Source organism: Bubalus kerabau, chromosome 19, assembly GCF_029407905.1.
Source record: "Bubalus kerabau isolate K-KA32 ecotype Philippines breed swamp buffalo chromosome 19, PCC_UOA_SB_1v2, whole genome shotgun sequence".
NCBI lineage: Eukaryota > Metazoa > Chordata > Mammalia > Artiodactyla > Bovidae > Bubalus > Bubalus kerabau.
The window spans coordinates 42,782,955-42,805,365 of NC_073642.1; the positions used below are offsets into that span (position 1 = coordinate 42,782,955).

The following is a 22,411-nucleotide window of genomic DNA, read 5'->3' on the forward strand; positions in this document are numbered from 1 at the left end:
TTTTGTGACACTTTCCATCAGCAAAAGGGCATGTAATGCATGGAAAATGCTTACCTGCAAATTTATATCCCTCACTATTTGTCTTCATTTACATATGTCGTAGGAAACTTTACTCTTTCCTGTTTCTCTTTTCAGAAAGAATAACACATTTGATCACCTTCTTGTTGATATATTTAATTGTGGACTATCAGCGCTATTCTTCATTTAAAACACAAATGTTCTAATAGAGATATCTCCCATAACGATGAGTGTATTGGCGGGATTGGTAGGATGATATGGACATTGTTACCTATAAGCCTCTGATAGTTGTTTTCTGCATTTTTACTCTAGAAGACAACCAGGCTTTCTATAAATGAGGAGTAAGATTAAAAGGATCATAAATAGAGCCTGTCTGTTTATTCAGCTAATGTTTATGAAATATCTCTTTTGAAGCTGGGGAAACTCAGAAAGAAATGAACACTTTGTATATAGCTTTAAATTTTTGTTTTAAATAATAACATTTTGATAAGAGCTGAGTTTCAGTCTTTTGCTAACTGTGTCAGTTTTCTCACCTATGGAAAGGATATGCTAACAACCCATCTCATAAAGTTCTATAAAGAGACAGTAAGATAGTGCATATACAGCCCTTGGTCCTGGCTTCCCTGGTGGCTCAGACAGTAAAGCATCTGCCTGCAATGCGGGAGACCCGGGTTCGATTCCTGGGTCGGGAAGATCCCCTAGAGAAGGAAATGGCACCCCATTCCAGTACTCTTGCCTGGAAAATTCCATGGACGGAGGAGCCTGATAGGCTACAGTCCATGGGGTCACTAAGAGTCAGACACGACTAAGCAACTTCACCTCACTTCATACAGCCCTTATCCCAGGGCCTGACCTAGAATAAGTACTCAGTATATGTTGCCAGGAATGATTGAGGGCAGAAGGAGAAGAGGGCATCAGAGGCTGAGATGGCTAGATGACATCACTGATACAATGGACATGAACTTGGGCAAACTTTGAGAGATGGTGAGGGACAGGAAGGCTTGGCATGCTGCAGTCCATGGGGTCACAAAAAGTTGGACACGACCAGGAGACTGAACAACAACAACATTTCTTAGCTGTTTCCTACTGTGAGGCTTTGTCCACAGTTAGCCTCTTAACTGTGTCTTTTCTTTTGTTGCTTCCTGCTTATTTTTTCCATGTTGACCTCAAAGTAAAATTCTGAAACAGATCTGACTGTGTATTACTGCCTCTTCAGTGCCATCTCTGTTGTTTCAAAAATAAAATCTCAAATACATGGATAGCATTACCATCTGACCTCGACCTTTCTACCAAACTAACTTCTGCCTTGTCACCTTTACTGGACTGCAGCCAAAATAGGCCCTACGAATCAAAATTCACTGCCTTGGCTTCTGCCCTTTTCGTCTGCCTAGAATTCCTGCCATAGGCCTCAACCCCTCTTCTTACACTCAACCTGAAGAAACAGTTCTCTGTGGGAAACCCAGAGATCCCTCTTATTCTTCCAAAACAGAATTTTTGATCCCCATCATTTATAATTTTTTAGCACTTATCTCATTATTTGAGTTAATGGCATCTGTCTTGCCCTCCCACTAGCTTGAGTTGCTTGAGAGCAGAGACCATTACTTATTCATCATAGTATCTCTGAAACCTAGTAGGCACACAGTAGAAGCTTGTTGAAATAATGGATTGAAATTCAGTTTAATTTTGTTTTGATTTCAATGTGTCTTTATTATTCTAGGTTCTGGGCCTTGTCCAAAATATGAGTGTTTTCCAGTGTCCAAAGTGTAAACACAAAACTCATATTTTTGGTGCTGATGGTGCAAGGAGACTAGCACGGACCCTTGATCTTGATATTCTAGGTAAGACCACCGGATATTCATTTGCAAAGGAAATAGCATGATGATGAAGATCATCTCAGAATGATGAAATGCTTTTGGCTTTGTGTTTTGAATTAAGTTAGTATAGTGCACTTCTCTGTGTTAACCTTTCTTTGGCTTTTTGTGATACTTCATTAGTGGAACACATTTTGAATAGGGGGTTTGTTCTACCAATTATAACTCTTGCTATAGATGAAAACTACCCATAACTGAATTTGCAAAGAAAGTTTTGTGGTTTGAATACTCTGATTTGAAGTCCACATTTTAAATAATGGTCATCAGTTTGTTTGCTAAGTTGGGAAGACATCTCTTAGTATAAGCAGAAAGTGAAGGTGAAAGTCACTCAGTGTCTGACTCTTTGCAACCCCATGGACTATATACAGCCCATGGAATTCTCTAGGCCAGAATCCTTGAGCAGGTAGGTGTTCCCTTCTCCAGGGGATTTTCCCAACCCAGGGATCGAACCCAGGTCTCCTGCATTGCAGGTGGATTCTTTGCCAGCTGAAGCCCAAGAATACTGGAGTGGGTAGCCTATCCCTTCTCTAGTGGATTTTCCCGACCCAAAATTGAAACAGGGTCATCTGCATTGTAGGCAGATTCTTTACCAACTGAGCAGATGTATACAGAAATACCTATTTCATATGTTGTGGCAGTCTTTGGAAGTGTCAGTTCTTGATGTGCGTGAAGAAATGCCTTCCTCATCAGTTCTGAATGTATAAGTCCTCTGCTCTAGAAAAAACGCTATTTACTGTTTTCTGTAATCTTTTTTTGCTGTGTCTATGAAGTATGGCACCTGAAACGCACCTTGTCTATACTGTTCATGTTACTGAACTGAAGAATTAATTAGTAATTGAAGGAGAAGTAAAATCATATGTTAAAAGAGCAAAACACAGATTTTATTTTTTATTTTTTAATTTTTATTTATTTATTATTATTCTTTTTACTTTACAATATTGCACTCAATATGCCAGCAAATTTGGAAAACTCAGCAGTGGCCACAGGACTGGAAAAGGTCAGTTTTCATTCCAATCCCAAAGAAAGGCAATGCCAAAGAAGGCTCAAACTACCGCACAATTGCATTCATCTCACACGCTAGTAAAGTAATGCTCAAAATTCTCCAAGCCAGGCTTCAGCAATACGTGAACCATGAACTTCCTGATGTTCAAGCTGGTTTTAGAAAAGGCAGAGGAACCAGAGATCAAATTGCCAACATCCGCTGGATCATAGAAAAAGCAAGAGAGTTCCAGAAAAACATCTATTTCTGCTTTATTGACTATGCCAAAGCCTTTGACTGTGTGGATCACAATAAACTGTGGAAAATTCTGAAAGAGATGGGAATACCAGACCACCTGACCTGCCTCTTGAGAAATTTGTATGCAGGTCAGGAAGCAACAGTTAGAACTGGACATGGAACAACAGACTGGTTCCAAATAGGAAAAGGAGTTCATCAAGGCTGTATATTGTCACCCTGTTTATTTAACTTCTATGCAGAGTACATCATGAGAAATGCTGGACTGGAAGAAGCACAAGCTGGAATCAAGATTGCCGGGAGAAATATCAATAATCTCAGATATGCAGATGACACCACCCTTATGGCAGAAAGTGAAGAGGAACTCAAAAGCCTCTTGATGAAAGTGAAAGAGGAGAGTGAAAAAGTTGGCTTAAAGCTCAACATTCAGAAAACGAAGATCATGGCATCCGGTCCCACCACTTCATGGGAAATAGATGGGGAAACAGTGGAAACAATGTCAGACTTTATTTTTCTAAGCTCCAAAATCACTACAGATGGTGACTGCAGCCATAAAATTAAAAGATGCTTACTCCTTGGAACGAAACTTATGACCAACCTAGATAGCATATTCAAAAGCAGAGACATTGCTTTGCCAACAAAGGTTCGTCTAGTCAAGGCTATAGTTTTTCCTGTGGTCATGTATGGATGTGAGAGTTGGACTGTGAAGAAGGCTGAGCACCGAAGAATTGATGCTTTTGAACTGTGGTGTTGGAGAAGACTCTTGAGAGTCCCTTGGACTGCAAGGAGATCCAACCAGTCCATTCTGAAGGAGATCAGCCCTGGGATTTCTTTGGAAGGAATGATGCTAAAGCTGAAACTCCAGTACTTTGGCCACCTCATGTGAAGAGTTGACTCATTGGAAAAGACTCTGATGCTGGGAGGGATTGGGGGCAGGAGGAGAAGGGGATGACAGAGGATGAGATGGCTGGATGGCATCACTGACTCGATGGACGTGAGTCTGAGCGAACTCCAGGAGTTGGTGATGGACAGGGAGGCCTGGCGTGCTGCGATTCATGGGGTCGCAAAGAGTTGGACACGACTGAGCGACTGATGTGATCTGATTGTATTGTAGGACATTTCATCCCAAAACAATGAATTTCAACTTTTTCTCAAGCGCACATGGAACCTTCTCCAGGATAGATGTGGGGAAAACACAGATTTTAGTTAAAATCTTTTTTATTTAAATCCACAAGCAACTTAATGGACTTTTTAGGGAACATGTTTTGATATTCTGCATATGAGTTTCTATTCTGGGTAAAGGCAGATGTTAGCTGCTAAATAATGCAGTCATAGAGTGAATTATCAGTTTTAGGTAGTTAACAATTAATATTCCTTAGAGATCAAGGAATTAAAAACATTCTTTATTATAATTAGTTTTCTAAAAGTTGATGTTAAATGTATTATTGTTTTTATGCATTTGTACTATAGCAGCTACCACAGTACCAGGTGAATACTAATGATATATTTTGATACATTTTTATAATTAAAGATACTAATTTTATTCTGCAACTGTTTCTCATTTAACTAACCTAGGAAGTTCAGTTTCCCAAATCTGCATAATAACAGCAGATTGACATTCACTTATATATAAAGTAAATGTGTAATTATAATGGCATTATTAAATTATGCTGACAGTATTATAATTCCCTAATTTATGAATGGGTGGTATGATTTTGTAAGTCACTTATTTAGAATTTGAAGCATGTCTCCTAGAGAAACCTACATATGGAAGTTACATTTTAACCAACAGCTCACAAATGTATGCATGCATGCTGAGTCACCTCAGTCAAGTCTGACTCTTTGTGCCCCTATGAGCTGTAGCCCACCTATGGACTGTAGCCTGCCAGGCTCCTGTCCATGGGATTCTCCAGGTAAGAATATTGGAGTTGCCATGTTGCCAGTGGCAACTGCAGTATCGAGCTGCCAATATTGGAGGGTTGCCATGCCCATCTCCAGGGGATCTCCCCGACCCAGGGATCGAACCTGCATCTCATACGTCTCCCTCATTGACAGACGGGTTCTTTACTACTTGAACCACCTGGGAAGCCCTGCAAATCAATGTATAGTTACCCTAAAAATATATCAGAAACACTGATTACTGATCAGAGAAACTCGGCTAGTGCTATGGACTGTTGTATCTCAAACTCTTTCGGGAAAACTAATTTAGAGTTCTAATGTAGAGCACATCTGCTCCCTTTAATGTGCTCATGGGGCCCAGAGGGCTCTCCCATGAACTGGAACAGGGGTTCTGATGATGAAGAGGTTGAAATTGGAAATAAGGAACCGAAATCAGGAACTCTCAGAGCTGTGACCTCCTGGGTGGGTGACACCCCCAGGACTCTTATTTGTCCTTTACTGACTCTCTTGCTGCCTCTTATTTTCATCTAGGGAGCTGTGTTTCAAATGGTTATTTGGTAAAATGGCTCTTCAGAATTTTATCCACATTCAGCTTGTGGTGGTGGTTGTTAGTCACTCAGTCATGTCTGACTCTTTGTGACCCTATAGCCTTCCAGGCTCCTCTGTCCATGTGATTTCCCAGGCAAGAATACTAGAGTGGATTGCTATTTCATTCTTGAGGGGATCTTGAGGGGATCTTGGCAACCCAGGGATCAAACCTACTTGGGAGGTGGATTCTTTTTCTTTTTTTAAATTCTTTTTCTTTTTTTTAATTATTTATTTTAATTGGAGGATAATTAATTTACAATATTGTGATGGTTTTTGCCATACATAAACATGATTGGGCCACAGGTATACATATCTCCCCCCAATCCTGAACTCCCCTCCCAACCTCCCTCCCCACCCTATCCCTCTGGGCAGGTGGATTCTTTACCACCGAGCCACCTGGAAAGCCTGTATTCAGCTATAGGGACAGTTTATACATAGTAATTCGGAGAAGGCAGTGGCAACCCACTCCATCACTCTTGCCTGGAGAATCCCATGGATGGAGGAGCCTGGTAGGCTGCAGTCCATGGGGTCACTAAGAGTCAGACACGACTGAGCGACTTCACTTTCACTTTTCACTTTCATGCATTGGAGAAAGAAATGGCAACCCACTCCAGTGTTCTTGCCTGGAGAATCCCAGGGACAGAGGAGCCTGTTGGGCTGCCGTCTATGGGGTCGAATAGAGTCGGACATGACTGACTCGACTTAGCAGCAGTAGCAGCAGCATGCATAGTAATTAAGGTCTCAGATCATGTCACAGAGACCTCTTTAACTTATGTCTCTGAAACGTGCTTCCTTCAGCCCTAGCCCTTCAAAAATACTTTTCAAGGCCAGACTGAACCTCAGCAACTCTCACTACCTTTACCCCATTTAAATTTTCTCTGTGCACAGCTGTTAGTCCACTGCTGCTCTCACTGTGCCATCTACTTTCTAACAAGGTTTTCCTCATCTTATTCTCCTCTTCTGCGGATTGTGAGTCTCTGGAGGGCAGAAATGATGTCACTAGCTGACTCATTGGAAAAGACCCTGATGCTGGAAAGATTGGGGACAGGAGGAAAAGGGGGTGACAGAATGAGATGGCTGGATGGCATCACCGACGCAATGGACTTGCGTTTGAACAAACTCTGGGAGACAGTGAAGGATAGGGAAACCTGGCGTGCTGCAGTTCATAGGGTCGTAAAGAGTCAGACACAACAAGCACTGAACAACAGCAATGAACAAGCTGGCTGTATAATGGAGACGGTTTTACTGTTTTGTTCTGTTACTGTGGTGGAAATGAAAGCATTCAAGATTCTTTACTATATACTGGCAGTTCATAAATCAAGAGAGAAAACTTTTTGGGTTTCTAAATATTTTCTGTAACATATCTTCCCCTGCTTCCCACATGACAGCTTCCTGTAGTCTAAAGTTGATCTATAGAATAGACATCAAATTTACTGAAAAACTAACCTTTACGTGGTTATTGAAATATTCATGCATTTTTGTCTATTGAACATTTAGAAAAGAGAGTTGGCTAAGATCTGAAAATATGCTGATAAGAGGCACATGACATATCTGTTACTCCGTACTTCATAATATAAATTGTGGTAGGTTTGTGACTTTGTAACACATTCTTCTTCTGCATTATTTACACTGAATAGCATGGTACTGAATGAATATTTTATGTAAAACACACATACATACATGTTTCGATAACCTTTGCATGGACTTAAAGTGGTTCTAAGAATGCTGAGCAGCATGAAAGTCAACTCTTCTACTCCATTTACTGCATTTTAAATCTCAGCTTTACTTGTGATGGTGTGGTAGAAAGAATCAATTGGATGATGGATCAGAGCATTTTTCCTCCGAATTCTACTACCTAATATATCCTCAGGAAAGACACACATATACAAGTCTGTATATTGGAGGTTCTTATTATTTCCTGAGAGCTCAAGTTCACAAGTTATGTATACTGCTATATAGATTGATATGTAATAAAATAAAAATAATTCTGTCTGATAAAGAGACAGGTAGTTGAACTAACAAGTCTGCCCTGCTTTTCAATAGTTCTCTTTGCTCACCCATCTGCCACTGTCAAGAAGATTATTCTGTTGTGCTTTTTAAAAACTTCTTTCCCTCTTCATCTTTCCTTTTCAGTTTCCTGTTATTATGTGGCAAGATATGTCTATATCATATTATTATATCAGTTATTACAGGGAGAAAAATTTACAAATATCTTCCAGGTCATTTTTGCTGGAAGATCTCCAGCAAAGAATAAATCAGAGATCTTATTCCTTGATTGACTGCCACACTGCTTTCAAATGTAATCATGGTATTACCCTCAAATGGACTATTTTGTCCCTAAGTTTCATTTGAAATTTGTTCTTCACAAATTTAGCAATTTGAGGATAGTCATAACTCAGGTTGATTTGAATCAATTTGTTTCTGCAGTTCAAAGAGTAAAATTTCAAATGACTGTATAAGCTTTTGTGGTACTAATGGATATCTGGTGGACTCTTTTAGGAGACGTCCCCTTACATCTTAACATAAGGGAAGCCTCAGATACAGGCCAGCCGATTGTGTTTTCACAGCCTGAAAGTGAGGAGGTAAGTTATATTTATAAATACGTTTTTTATTTTCATAGGATATATACTTTTTGATATATAGAAAGAAGGTTGGGGAGATCAAGTTTGTCTATTTGGAATGCATGTATTAACCAAAGATTAGTTAACTTAATCAAAGCTTCTTTAAGTTACTATAAGGTAGACATACCATTGTTGATTCTGAATTATCAACTGAACAGGCCCAACTACAAAGAATCATCACCCAACCAGTTTTCTCATGATGAACATGAACAATGGAAATTTGTAGAATTCTTTTCTTGCTAGCTAGCAATATCTAACTGCCTCAAGTTATTTTATTTCAGTGTTAGAAGTTCGGCTGAACTCAAGAAAAAATTGAGTTGAATGTAGGGAAACTGTATAAACCTTTAGAGATGGAATTTTCACTGCGTTTATTTTAATAGATATGATTGAGGGGATGAGGTGGGAAAATTAATAGTGTTTCATTATCTAATATAATTTGGGGTACAGATAGATTTTTCAAAGACTGCTGAAGCTCACTGCCTTTAAGTGTAAACTCTTTTGTTGTTGCTGTTCAGTCTCTGAGTTGTGACCAACTCTTTGTGATCCCCTGGACTGCAGTACACCAGGCTTCCTTGTCCTTCACTATCTCTCAGAGTTTGCTCAGATTCATGTCACCAAGTCAGTGATGCTATCTAACCATCTCATACCCTGCCACCCTCTTCTCCTTTCACCGTCAATCTTTCCCAGCATCAGAGTCTTTTCCAGTGAGTTGGCTCTTTGCATCAGGTGGCCAAAGTATGAGTTTCAGCATCAGTCCTTCCAGTGAATAATCAAGGTTGATTTCCTTTAGGATTGACTGGTTTGATCTCCCTGCAGTTCAAGGGGCTCGCAAGAGTCTTCTCCAACACCACAGTTCAAAAGCATTAATTCTTTGGTGCTCTATGGTCCAACTCTCACATCCATACATGATTACTGGAAAATCCATAGCTTTGACTATGTGGATCTTTGTCAGCAAAATGATGTCTCTGCTTTTTAATATGCTGTCTAGGTTTGTCATGGCTCTTTTATTTTACTCTTTTTAAAATAGAAATAAAATCATATGTGTATGATTTTATTATATATAATACTTTTATTATATATATATAATATACATAATCATATATAATAAAGTCATATATATCTCTTCTTTCCTAAGTAACAGTTGATGTTTATGTTAGAAAGTGAGCCATCATCTGGTGAATCAGTTTTAATGTAATTCTTATGTTCCTTTGCCAAACAGCCTCAATCAATCCTCTTAGCTTTTCTTTTTTTCCCATACCAAATAAATGTAGCTTTAGAGTACCGTTATTTTGTCCACCCATAACTATTCCCTCTTTCATTCTAGTTTGTTTCCTCTAATCCTGTATGAACCGAAAGACAAAGGAGCCAGACTTTGTTAGAACTGTGAATACAATAAGGGCAAAGCTGACAACCAGGAGTCTGAGATTGGTCAAGTAGATTCATTTTGAACTATCTCTTTCAGAACCCAGAGCTCCTTTCTCTTTCTTAGGGTCGACAGTTATGGTACAGGTGATTGAGTTGCTGGGATATGGTGTCTGAGTAAACTTACTATTGTATATATCCTTGTTTTTCCTTTCTGTGCCTCTTATGTAGTAATAAATGTTAAATTTCCTTTTCAGTCTTTTCTTTGAAATCTTTCAGAAAAGCAAAAAACATAACCTTTTATTGCTTTCACAACTGAAGCATGGCAGTCTCATCTACTGTAAGTGTACTTTATGCAGTGAATGAAAAGTTGTATGAAAATTGAGGGTTTTTAAAGTCAAATACTTTTAAATGCCTCCTGAGAGCAGCCTATTTAAAGATATGTAGTGGTGAATCCTTCTCAATAAGAATAATTGTCTAGTAGTTTGTTTCAATTATGAATTTAGGTTTTAAAATATTTTCCCTCCTGTCCATTATTTTTTTTCTTTGAGATTCTCCAAAAGCAAAAACATTTCAGAAAGTTAAAGGAATGTAACATAACAGAGAATATATAACAGCCATCAAAAAGCAATATGATTTAAAACTCTAAACAACAGTGTTTGTAGAGTTTTTTGGTTACATGTTTTTTAAAATCAGATCTATTGTTTTACTGTTGCTGGCTGACATTTATGGTAATGTGAGCAAGCTACCCCTTTGTGGTTTAGGCTAGACTTAATCTGGTGAAGTCTCAGCTAAAACTAGTGAGAATTTCACACACCACATTGTCAGCCTTACATATGAAGACTTCTGAGCAGTTTTTTAAGATTCAGACATGTCCATAAAAAGAGATTTAGAAAATGGAGCTTTGTATTTATTTTGTTTCCATGGAAGTTATTGTTTCCTACTCTTAGATTGCAGACATTCATTGTTATTAACCATCTTTCTAACAATAATAGCAGTTATAGTATGTTAGACACTGTTAGGCATCTATATACTTTCAATGCTCACAACAACTTAATACAATGTATAAATAGTTCCCATTTTTCAGTTGAGAAAACTGAGACTCAAAGAAGCTAAATAATTTTCCAAGGTCACAGAACTGATAGATGCCAAGATGTGATTAAAAAGCAATTCTTTTCCTTCCAAATGTTGTCCTCTTTTCATTGTGTCAGCTTCTGATAGCTTAGTCGCGCAGTCATGTCCGACTTGCGACCCCATGGACTGTAGCCCGCCAGGCTCCTCTGTCCGTGGGATTTTCCAGGCAAGAATACTGGAGTGGATTGCCTTTTCCTTCTCTAGTCACCTTCTGAGTCCTCTACTAATAGCTATGATTTCTTCAATTCCTTCTAAGAAATGAGTACAGTGCTTGAGTGCATTAAATACAACATATTCTCTTAATTTGATTCTCATAACACATTTGTGAGGTATGTTTGATAATCTCCATTTTTCAAATGAAGAAGTAGAGATTCATTTGCAGTAAGGAATTTGTTCAAGATAGTACCCGAGGCTATTTCCATACTCAGCTCTGAAACTGTAGGCTTGCATCCTCTTCCCAAGGCAGTATCTGCTTCCCTTCTCAATTAATTGCAAGCTTGCTTCAGTGTCTGTCTGTTGTGTATATTTAGGCTGGCTTTCAGTTCACCTCCTTTTCATATTACAGAGATCTAGATAAGAGGGGTGGTCCCATTGGTGTGCACAGTGGCAGCCATAATACAGAATTATCTTAACCTGGGTTTGAGAATTCCCCTGAAGTTATATCCAGAATGTACAAGTGTGCATTTTTCTGGGAAATTGAACAAGAGAGTTACTAGATTCTCAAAAGGTCTCTGCATGAAAAGCAAAGCATTAATCAGTATTAGCCTGGGATTTCATTACCAAGAATGCTACTTTCTAAGTGTGACCTTAGATAAGTTCCCTCATATCTCTGAACCTTTCTCTCTGTCTGTAAATTGATATCATAATGAGAAGGGTTAAATGAGATGATAATGTGAAAATATTTTGAAAAATGCCAAGTAGAATACAGCTGTGAGTATTTATGTCTTCTGAAATGTCCTGGGAAAGTTGTCGTGATACTAATTGTCTTTCTTCCGCCCTTCATCAAAGGGTTGAGCCCATTTATGCCCTTCCCCTTACATAGCTTCAGGTAAATGTCACTCTTTGGTGACATCTAAAAATCAGCAGAATTTGAATCATAAGATGAGGATAGAGTTCTCAGCCTCAGCATTAAAGATTTTATTAGGACATCAGGAATTCCTAGACACTAGGAAACTGTTGTTGAGTCCTGGAATCAGGATCCTTCTGATGACTTTTATGGTGAATCTTACCTTCTAATAATCCCCTTCCCTTTTCCCCCTGTGAACTTAAATGGAAATCTGCTCTCAGAAGCTGGTCACAGCCATCTCAACAGATTCTGCCATATGCATGGAAGCTTAGTGCCCATTCTACCTGAATGTCTTCATTTAAAGAATGAAGGAAGTGTTTACTTGCAAACATGATAAACTTCTATAAAAATTAATGGGATGGAATATGTCAAATTACTTGTTAATTCTTAGCCCTTTAGATGGACACTTCATTGTTAGCTTTTAGGGGTTTGCTACAGGCAAATTTATTAATAAATAAAAGTTTCATCTTTAGTTTTTTGTCTTCTTTCTAATTCCTCCTCCTTTTGTCTATCTTTAATTAATCCCTCCTCTCAGCACCAGGTTCCAGGGCTCTCATTCTCTGTCCATAAAATCTTTTAAAATTAGGCATTAGGAATATAACTCTTCCAGTAGTATTTAAAAACATAGTGATTAACTGAAAGGTGTGGAATGTGTTGAATTTGAGGCATCATTGGAAAAGTTGGGAGGGGCTAGAGTACCAGTTAAAAAGCTCCAAGGGGCTACTACCTACTCAACCAAAAGTCAAAACCATCTGCCTATGTGCACCATGGGCTTCCCTGGTGCCTCAGATGGTAAAGCGTCTGCCTGCAATGTGGGAGACCCAGGTTCCATCCCTGGGTTGGGAAGATACCCTGGAGAAGTAAATGGCAACCCACTTCAGTACTCTTGCCTGGAAAATCCCATGGACAGAGGAGCCCGATAGGCTATAGTCCATGGGGTCACACGACTGAGCAACTTCACTTTTTCACTATGTGCACAACTGAGGAAACGAGAGTAATTGAAGCTATAAATATAAGTAGTGTAAAACAGCCAGAGAAAGCAATAGAGGAAGGGAGAGAGAGTGGACACTTAGGATTCAGAATTCTTAAGTTCAATAGCATTTCCTCTGGTGTGTGTAATTATAATTATTCATTCAACTATTTCTACCTTTTGCCTTTGGTTGAGTCCAGGACACAGTGATGAACCTATCATTGACCGTTAATCTTGTGGTTTCATTCTGTTTGTCAAGTAAAAGTCTTAATATTGCATGTTAAAAGCTATGCTGTAAGATATACCTGGTATAGGATTTAAAAGGTAAGTAGAAGCCTTATTGTCTTATAATTTCTACATTATAATCTCATAATATGCAGATGACACCACCCTTATGGCAGAAAGGAAGAGGAACTAAAAAGCCTCTTGATGAAAGTGAAAGAGGAGAGTGGAAAAGTTGGCTTAAAGCTCAACGTTCAGAAAACGAAGATCATGGTATCTGGTCCCGTCACTTCATGGGAAATAGATGGGGAAACAGTGGAAACAGTGCAGACTTTATTTCTTTGGGCTCCAAAATCACTGCAGATGGTGACTGCAGCCATGAAATTAAAAGACGCTTACTCCTTGGAAGGAAAGTTATGACCAACCTAGATAGCATATTCAAAAGCAGAGACATTACTTTGCCAACAAAGGTCCGTCTAGTCAAGGCTATGGTTTTTCCAATGCTCATGTATGGATGTGAGAGTTGGACTGTGAAGAAAGCTGAGCACCAAAGAATTGATGCTTTTGAACTGTGGTGTTGGAGAAGACTCTTGAGAGTCCCTTGGACTGCAAGGAGATCCAACCAGTCCATTCTAAAGGAGATCAGGCCTGGGTGTTCTTTGGAGGGAATGATGCTAAAGCTGAAACTCCAGTACTTTGGCCGCCTCATGCGAAGAGTTGACTCACTGGAAAAGACTCTGATGCTGGGAGGGATTGGGGGCAGGAGGAGAAGGAGATGACAGAGGATGAGATGGCTAGATGGCATCACCAACTCGATGGATGTGAGTTTGAGTGAAGTCCGGGATTTGGTGATGGACAGGGAGGCCTGGTGTGCTGCGATTCATGGGGTCGCAAAGAGTCGGACATGACTGAGCGACTGAACTGAACTGAACTGAATCCTAATATGAAATGACTGTGTATGGAAAACTAGAACTTCATATCTTTAAAAACAAAGACAAAGGGGAAAAGCTCACCATAAAGCTTATGTACTTTGGTTGTCATCCAGTGCCTTTACTTGGTAATGATAGATTAAACAAAAGGAAGGGATTTAATTTACTTAGTCCTCAGGCAGGAAAATTGTCCAAAAGGATATGTTAATATGAACTCTTCAATGGGATTGTAAATTACTTGAGGTCATAATAGTAATAATAGTACACACTCATTTATTATTTACTTTTTGTATTACAGTACTTCACATGCTTTATTCTTACCTAATATGCCCCCAAGCCCTTTGAGGTAGATACTATTATTATAACCGTTTTACAGATAATGGAACCAAGCCTGGAAGGGTTAATTCACTTGCCCAAGGCCAGTGCTAATAAGTAATGGAACTAGGATTTTAAAGCTTACTTGTCTGACCTTAAGGCCCCAACTCTTTACCAGAGAGTGCTTCTGCCTCCCTTTTTTTTTATCATTGCATCCCACAGATTTCCCTAAACTATGCCTTGCACTAAGAACCAAGTCGGACATGACTGAGCGACTGAACTGAAGTGAACTGAAGAACCAAAAAGTATTTGTTGAATGAATCTTCATTGGCTGAAAAAATTCGATCTCAACAGTTTTGTGGAAATTGAAACTGTTAAACTAAGCACTTTCAGTGATTTCTCAGCAAATGACAATCTAACTGTTACTTTCAGTGTGATATATTGAAAGTTTAAGCTTGGGGATAGTCCATTAAAAAGCAAAGGTTAAATGTAGCAAATTTGATTATTATGGAATCTTTATTTTGTGTAGTGAGATAGGTTTATATCTCTAATTAATGTAAGAAAGAACTAAGAAATTATAGAATGATGGCCTTAGCTTGCTTTAGTGCGCTTTTATTTACACAGTAAAATATTAGACTTAAATACCTAGAAAAGCTACTAGGAGATAAAAGGTGTTAATATTTATAAAAATGCGTGGGTGAAAATAAGCACTTTGGCAGGGGGGAGCCACACGGTGCAGTGTGTGGAGACTTAGTTCCCCAACCAGGGATGGAACCTGTGCTGCCTGCAGTGGAAACACAGAATCTTAACCATTGGACTTCCAGGAAAGTCCTGAAAAGCACACTTTCATTTTAAAAGAAATATTTCCTTATGAAGTATATGTTATTTCCATTTTAAAGCAAAATCTGTTGTTTCTGGTGACTACAGCAGAGACTGAAACCCTTTTTAGACAGTACATTTTGATTAGAATTACTTGTATTTTGAATTTACTGTTTAATGTGTGATGTGGCTTCCCTGGTGGCTCAGTCAATAGAGTCTGTCTGCAATGTGGGAGTCCCGGGTTCAATCCCTGGATTGGGAAAACCCCCCAGAAAAGGAAATGGCAATCCACTCCAGTATTCTTGTCTGGACAATTCCGTGGACAGAGGAGCCCGGTGGGCTACAGTCCCTGGGGTCGCAAAAAGTGGGACACGACTGAGTGACTAACACTTTCACTTTCTTTGTGATGTGGTGGGTTTTCCAGGTGGCTCAGTGGTAAAGAATCTACCTGCCAATGCAGGAGTTGCAGGTTCAATCCCTGGGTCAGGAAGATCCCTTGGAGGAGGAAATGGCAACCCACTCCAGTATTCTTGCCTGGAGAATTCCTTGGACAGAGGAGCCTGGTGGGAGTCCATGGGATTGCGAAGAGTCAGACAGAGCTGAGAGACTGAGCACACAGCCCACACGTGATATGCTAGAAGGAGCTGGGCTTTGGAGTCAGGCAAATCCAGTTGTGAATGTTCTTCATCCTGCTAACTTTGTGACTGAGCAGACAAGTTCAGTTTCTTCATCCAAGTTGAGCCAATGGTGTTTATTTTACATACGTGAGATTGCATGATTACTTATACTAGTACTTAGTACAGTATGTACTCAGTAAAAACATATAAGGTCTTATTCATGTTTTGAGAGCTATTTTTTATTTAAAAGAAGAATGTAAATGAAATTTTAACACTTTGCTTGTAAAATAAAATATAATTCACCCATTAGGGGACAAACATAATTTTTTTCTTTTTTTTCTGGGGGTCTGACAGTATTCTGCTTATTGACATGAGTGTTGAGTTACAGAAGTGTGTTCAGTTTGTACACTTTCCTTGCTGTGTGCACTTAGGATCCATGCATGTATTTTTAAAGAAATTTAAGTACATATCACCAATGAAAAAGTAGCATTTGAAAGTGCATTTACATGTAACCTTCTTACATAGTCAAGGTAGATCTTTAAAGTATTAAATAAAATTACTCTGTAATTAGGTTTTTTTTTATTACACTGTTGTTTCTAGATCAAAAACTGACAAATATTAAGCATATAACTTATAAACAAAAGGGGTCAAGTGTTTATTTTTTAAAGTTAGTAGAAAAGAAGTTAATATCAATTATTAATCAGATCAGATCAGATCAGTTGCTCAGTCGTGTCCGACTCTCTGCGACCCCATGAATCACAGCACGCCAGGCCTCCCTGTCCATCACCAACTCCCGGAGTTCACCCAGACTCACGTCCATTGAGTCAGTGATGCCATCCAGCCATCTCATCCTCTGTCATCCCCTTCTCCTCCTGCCCCCAATCCCTCCCAGCATCAGAGTCTTTTCCAATGAGTCAACTCTTCGCATGAGGTGGCCAAAGTACTGGAGTTTCAGCTTTAGCATCATTCCTTCCAAAGAAATCCCAGGGCTGATCTCCTGCAGAATGGACTGGTTGGATCTCCTTGCAGTCCAAGGGACTCTCAAGAGTCTTCTCCAACACCACAGTTCAAAAGCATCAATTCTTTGGCGCTCAGCCTTCTTCACAGTCCAACTCTCACATCCATACATGACCACAGGAAAAACCATAGCCTTGACTAGACGAACCTTTGTTGGCAAAGGAATGTCTCTGCTTTTGAATATGCTATCTAGGTTGGTCATAAGTTTCCTTCCAAGGAGTAAGCGTCTTTTAATTTTATGGCTGCAGTCACCATCTGTAGTGATTTTGGAGCCCAGAAAAATAAAGTCTGACACCAATAAATAACCAATTACTCCTTTTAAAGTCAAACATTTCTGATTATAATCATTGGATCTTTTTCAAGAAGTAGAGCCAAAATGTAAGGTGTAAAGTAGTAATGTGAAACATATATTTTATGTAATTATGTATGATATGTTTCAACAATGGAACAAGTAGCCTGGCAATATATGTATAGACAGTATACACTTAAATGTGTGTCATTGTTGTAATTAGCATAATTTAAAATTTCCTTAATGAACAGTTTTCCAGCATGTTGACTGAGAGATAACAGACGTGACTGACGTTTTTCATTCCCAACTCCCAGGGGGTAATGCAAGTAAATTTTTTATTTTAACATATACACATACCTATTCTTATTCAAATTCTTTCCCCATTTAGGTTATTACAGAAATTGAGCAGCATTTCGTGTGCCATATAGTAGGCCCTTGTTTATATGTATACGTATATATAATACCTATGTATCCACAGATACATACACGTACACATATACACACACTTAAAGGTAGCTATATGTGTGTATACATATTTTTCTTCTTTCTGATATAATATGTGACATATTTAAATTTATGATGTGAGTTACGAATATGGGTTTCTTTTTGTGGCACAAAATTATAATATATATATGTGTATATGTATATAATTATATGAAAAAGTGAAAATGTTAGCTACTCAGTCATGTCTAACTCTTTGTGACCTCACAGATTGTAGCCCGCCAGGATCCTTTGTCCATGGAATTCTCCAGACAAGAATACTGGAGTGGGTAGTCATTCCCTTCTCCAGGGGATCTTCCTGACCTGGGGATCAAACCTGGGTCTCCTGCATTGCAGGCAGATTCTTTACTGTCTGAGCCACCAGGAAAGCCCGACATAATTATATATATCAAAATAATTTTTTTCCTTTTCAAAATGCTGATTTCTAATTATGTTGTATCAAATTCATAATGTAAATACACAGGGGTCTATATTAAACTATTTCCCCAAATGGAGAAAATATTTACTTTTGAGTGTAGTTTTTTAAAAATAATCAAGATGTGTGAAACACGGTTAAACATCAAGTCAGGGTAGTTCAGTTAAGTTCAGTTCACTCTCTCAGTTGTGTCCAACTCTTTGTGACCCCGTGAACTGCAGCATGCCAGGCTTCTTGTCCATCACCAACTCTCGGAGCTTGCTATCCATCGAGTTGGGTGATACCATCCAACCATCTTATCCTTTGTTGTCCTTTTCTCCTCCTGCCTTCAATCTTTCCCAGCATCAGGGTCTTTTCCAATGAGTCAGTTCTTTGTATCAAATGGCCAAAGTATTGGAGTTTTAGCTTCAGCATCAGTCCTTCCAATGAATATTCAGAACTGATTTCCTTTAGGATTGATAATCAGGGTAAAGAAGCCTCAAACAGTTCTTTTACCATCCAGAGTCAAGGAACTGGTCTGCCTGTGTTCAAAGCCCAGCTCATCTCACACTAGCTGTGATGCTGTGGACAATACTCTTCATCTTTCTGAGTCTTGGTTTTCTTGTTTATAGAGTGGGAATAATGACAGAATTTACCCCTTATGATAACTGTGAGGATAAAATGAAATAGTACTTGACTGTTATTAAGTATTCAAGTAAATTTTAACTATTACCATTACATCAAGTGGTGCTGGTTGTAGGGGTAGTAGAATTAGTATCTACACAACTCCTAAGTATATAAATGTATAAATTAACAGTTTTAGAAAATCTTACTATTGTCTTACAGTTACTCTTTATAGATAAGGTAGAAGATGCAAATACATTTTAATTGTTTAAAACTTTGAAATGCAAATGCCATGACCATTGTTCTAACTGGACTGTGCAGGCTTTAGGTCAGTTGTGGCCCACTTGATGCTTGGGAGCTGCTTTTTGTGTTATGTTGTACTGGGGTCGTAGAGGTGGACAATGTGACAACTGATTCTAGGAATTCTTGCATGGTGCTTAAATCTCACTGGATGGAGGAGCCTGTAGGTGCTTGGTGCTGGTATCAGACACCATTCCCAAAGAGAATGATGAAAATGCTTTCTGAAGATCAACCTAGGATGGTATAGATAGTCTTTTCAAAAATGACTAACAACTCTTAGTGCCAAAGAAGTATGGCAGTATCCCACTCAGGATATCAACTTTTCAGAAGAGGAAGGTGTAATTTTTCTGCAGCTGGACTGGGTTGCTAGTTTGCTGAAACAGGAATTAGAGTTTGAAAAACAGTAATTGCTGCTACTAAATATTGATTTTTTTTTTTTTTTTCAGAAAGTCACCTTCCAAATAGTACCCTCCAAATAACCTAAAATCCTTTCTCTTCTACCCTGCCCGCAATGTTTACAGCAGTATCTTCTCACTATTGAATTTCTTCATCACATTCTGTTCAACTCAGTAGACAGTGACGGCAGTTTGTGAGTCACTTGATGTGTACTGGGGAGAAATATACAGCAAATAAATCTATTCTTTTCCAGGCCAAAGCCTACCTAAGGATTGCTACTGAAGTGGTAAGAAGATTGCCACCACCTCCAGAGTCATTCCCCAAGTGTCTTGGAAATTTGCCTGGTCTTTGACAGTTAAGACCTTTGGAAATCAGCAGTGTGGTGGTGAAACCTACAGAAACAATAGCAATCATAATTATTTTCTTGTATTTCTAAAGAAATAATGTCCAGTCTTCAGATTTGATTTGCTAAACAATGACTCACAAATAAAAATTTTACACACCAATGCTTAAATTTAAAAAAAGTGTTTTTTAATGCTTAGGAATATTTTTGAAAGCTATTGTGTGCCAGCATCCCAGAACTGCATTTTATTTTATTGAACTATCCCCTTAAGGAATCATGAGTTAATATTACAAGCCCAACCTTCAATCCAGGAGAGAACCATGCTCTTTCTGCAGGACTATAGAGTTAAAGGATTTACTGAGTATGAGTATGGACGTGAGTATGACAACTTTCCATCAGGCAGTGTGGTCTGGGTCTGAATCCCACATCTAGTACTATCTTGGACCCTTTCTTAATACAGATGAACGTCTACTTCTTCATCTAGAATAGACTCTCCCCCTAGACTTTATGAATCTGGGTCTGGGCATGTATATTTTTAACAAAATTATAAATATTTTGATTGTTTTGATTATGATGGCAATAATAATGATAGCTAACATTTATCAAGGGTTTTCTTGTGTCTTTATAGTTAATCTTTCATTGATATGAGTGGAGTACTGTTGTTATCTCTGCTTTATAGATGGGGAAGTTGAGATGTGGGAAAGTTAAGTGTTGTACTGAGTGTTACTGTTCTAGCAAGTGGAGGTTTGAACTTGGGCAGTTGGATACTGGATCCTTCCTTTTGTACACCAAAGGGCATTTGTTTATTTCAAAAGAGGAATGTGAATATAGTGTTCAAAATTTCTTCAACTTATTTGACCATTAACTTTCCCACCTCCCCTTCCCCTTTAGGAGCATTTCATGAAGTTCATATTTCAAAGAACACCTTGAAAAACATCTTGTCTGGTTGAGGCTCAGAGAGAGAGAGAGAGAGAGAGAGAGAGAGTCAAGGGCTTCCCAAGGTTATAAAGCTGTAAGTACTGATAAGAGTTTAGTAGTTAATCCTCACTTATAAGGAGATGGTCTGTGACCTTTGGCAGATGCCTGAGTTTCTTTGCTCTGTCGTTAAGCAGCCAGAAAATTAGGTAAAGAGTTATATATCATTATAAACATGTTTTTGCATACTTAAGTTCACATAAAAAAACTATGCATAAATGTTTATGCATAGTTTAGCAGCTTTATTTGTAATAGCCAAAACAACCCAAAGTTTTTCACTGGGTAAATGGTTCGACAACCAGTAGTATATCCATACTATGGAATACTACTCATTGATGAAAAAGAACAAAGTATGAATACATGCAATGACCTGGATAAACTCCAGATAATTATGCTGAATGAAAAAGTAATCCCAAAAGGTTGTGTACCATATGATTCAACTTAACATTCTTGAAATGACAGAATTATGGAAATGGAGAACAGATAAGTGGTTTCCAGGGATTAAGGAGGAGATTGGTGATGGGGGAGGGAATTGTGTTTATGGCTGTACAGGGCAATATGAGAGATCCTTTGGAGGATGTAAATGTTCTGTATCATGACTACATCAATGTCAGTATCTTGGTTGTGAAATTGTGCAATAGCTTTGTAAGATGTTAACACTGGAGGAAACTGGTAAAGGGCACAATGAAATTTCTCTGTATTATTCCTTAAAAGCTGCTTGTGAATCTACAGATACCTCAAAATAAAAATAAAAGTATAATTTAAAAAAAACAAACTTGTGCTGCTATATCTGAACTGAAGTCTTCTGGACCAAATTATCCATGCTAATTAAAATCATGAATAAAAGTATTTGTGGACACACAGTAATCATCATTCATCACTCTGAAAGAGAAATGACTTTAGGTAGTAGATATGTAATTACATTTTATTCTCTTTTTGGAAGAAGGCTAATGTAGATAATCATTGAGTACTTCAAAATACCAAAAAAGCAAGTAGTTGAACCAAGCTTAACCCTTCCTGGAAAAGGAATAATTTAAATAAGCTTCCAGAAGTGCCTAAAGTTGTATACCAGAATTTAATACATCTGATGGAAAAATGAGAAAGAGTTTACTCATAAATATGTGACTTAGAGAAGATTCACATATGTAATAATGTGCTCCCTTCTCCCTCACCTATAAGTCTCTGCAGATGCTTCCAGGTAAGTCACTGAAAAATAACTGTGGTTGGAGTTTATACCCAGGTTCAGAAATGAAGGAAGGGAAAGTAGCTCTGGGAGCAATAATGAAGCTTATTCCAGAATTTTGCCCCTGGTAGCCTTTGCTAAGCTTCAGGGAGCTGACTTCAAAGAGACTATCAAGCACAGCTAGTCTGCCTCTTGCTAGAAGTAATAGTTATTTCTCATCCTTCACATTTCCATAGAATGTAGAAAATTTCCATTCACCAGTCCAGGAGGGAAAGACAAACTCTCTTGATGGCTTACAGTGAGCTGTGTCAGATTCCTGATCTCCGAAGAAGATTTATCTTCGGGACCGGGACCCAGGCTTGATCACTCCAGAGCTTTTGTGTAGCAGAGTTTTATTAAAGTGAAAGAGGACAGAGAAAGCTTCTGACATAGACATCAGAAGGGGGACGGAGAGCACCCCCACTCACTAGTCTTATCAAGGCCTTTAATACTTTTACCAGACCCACTCTGACAGCATCTTAAATTAACAAGATTAGAACTCTCAGGCAAGTGTATGCTCCTCGGTTCTGTCTCGTCACAACAAAGATTTGGAGTGACAGATATTAAAGCCCTCAGCGCATCACAGCTCTCGGGTCTTGGACAAACTGTGTTATAGCTCTTAGATAAATCAGTGTTACACCTCTATTTTATTTAGAAGATAGCAGGAGAATCCATCCTCAAAGCG

General features: G+C 38.6%; 1 protein-coding gene across 2 annotated transcripts in view; it reads left to right on the forward strand.

Moving 5' to 3' along the window:
* Positions 1-21,258, forward strand: part of NUBPL (NUBP iron-sulfur cluster assembly factor, mitochondrial) — a 245,750-nt gene extending 224,492 nt beyond the window's left edge. For both annotated transcript variants that reach the window (XM_055556683.1, XM_055556682.1), the window contains exons 9-11: positions 1,736-1,856; positions 8,110-8,192; positions 19,440-21,258. In XM_055556683.1, coding sequence (XP_055412658.1) covers positions 1,736-1,856; positions 8,110-8,192; positions 19,440-19,538 — 303 coding nt within the window. In that variant the 3' untranslated portion in view covers positions 19,539-21,258. The remainder of the gene's footprint in view (positions 1-1,735; positions 1,857-8,109; positions 8,193-19,439) is intronic.
* The last annotated feature ends 1,153 nt before the right edge of the window (positions 21,259-22,411 follow it).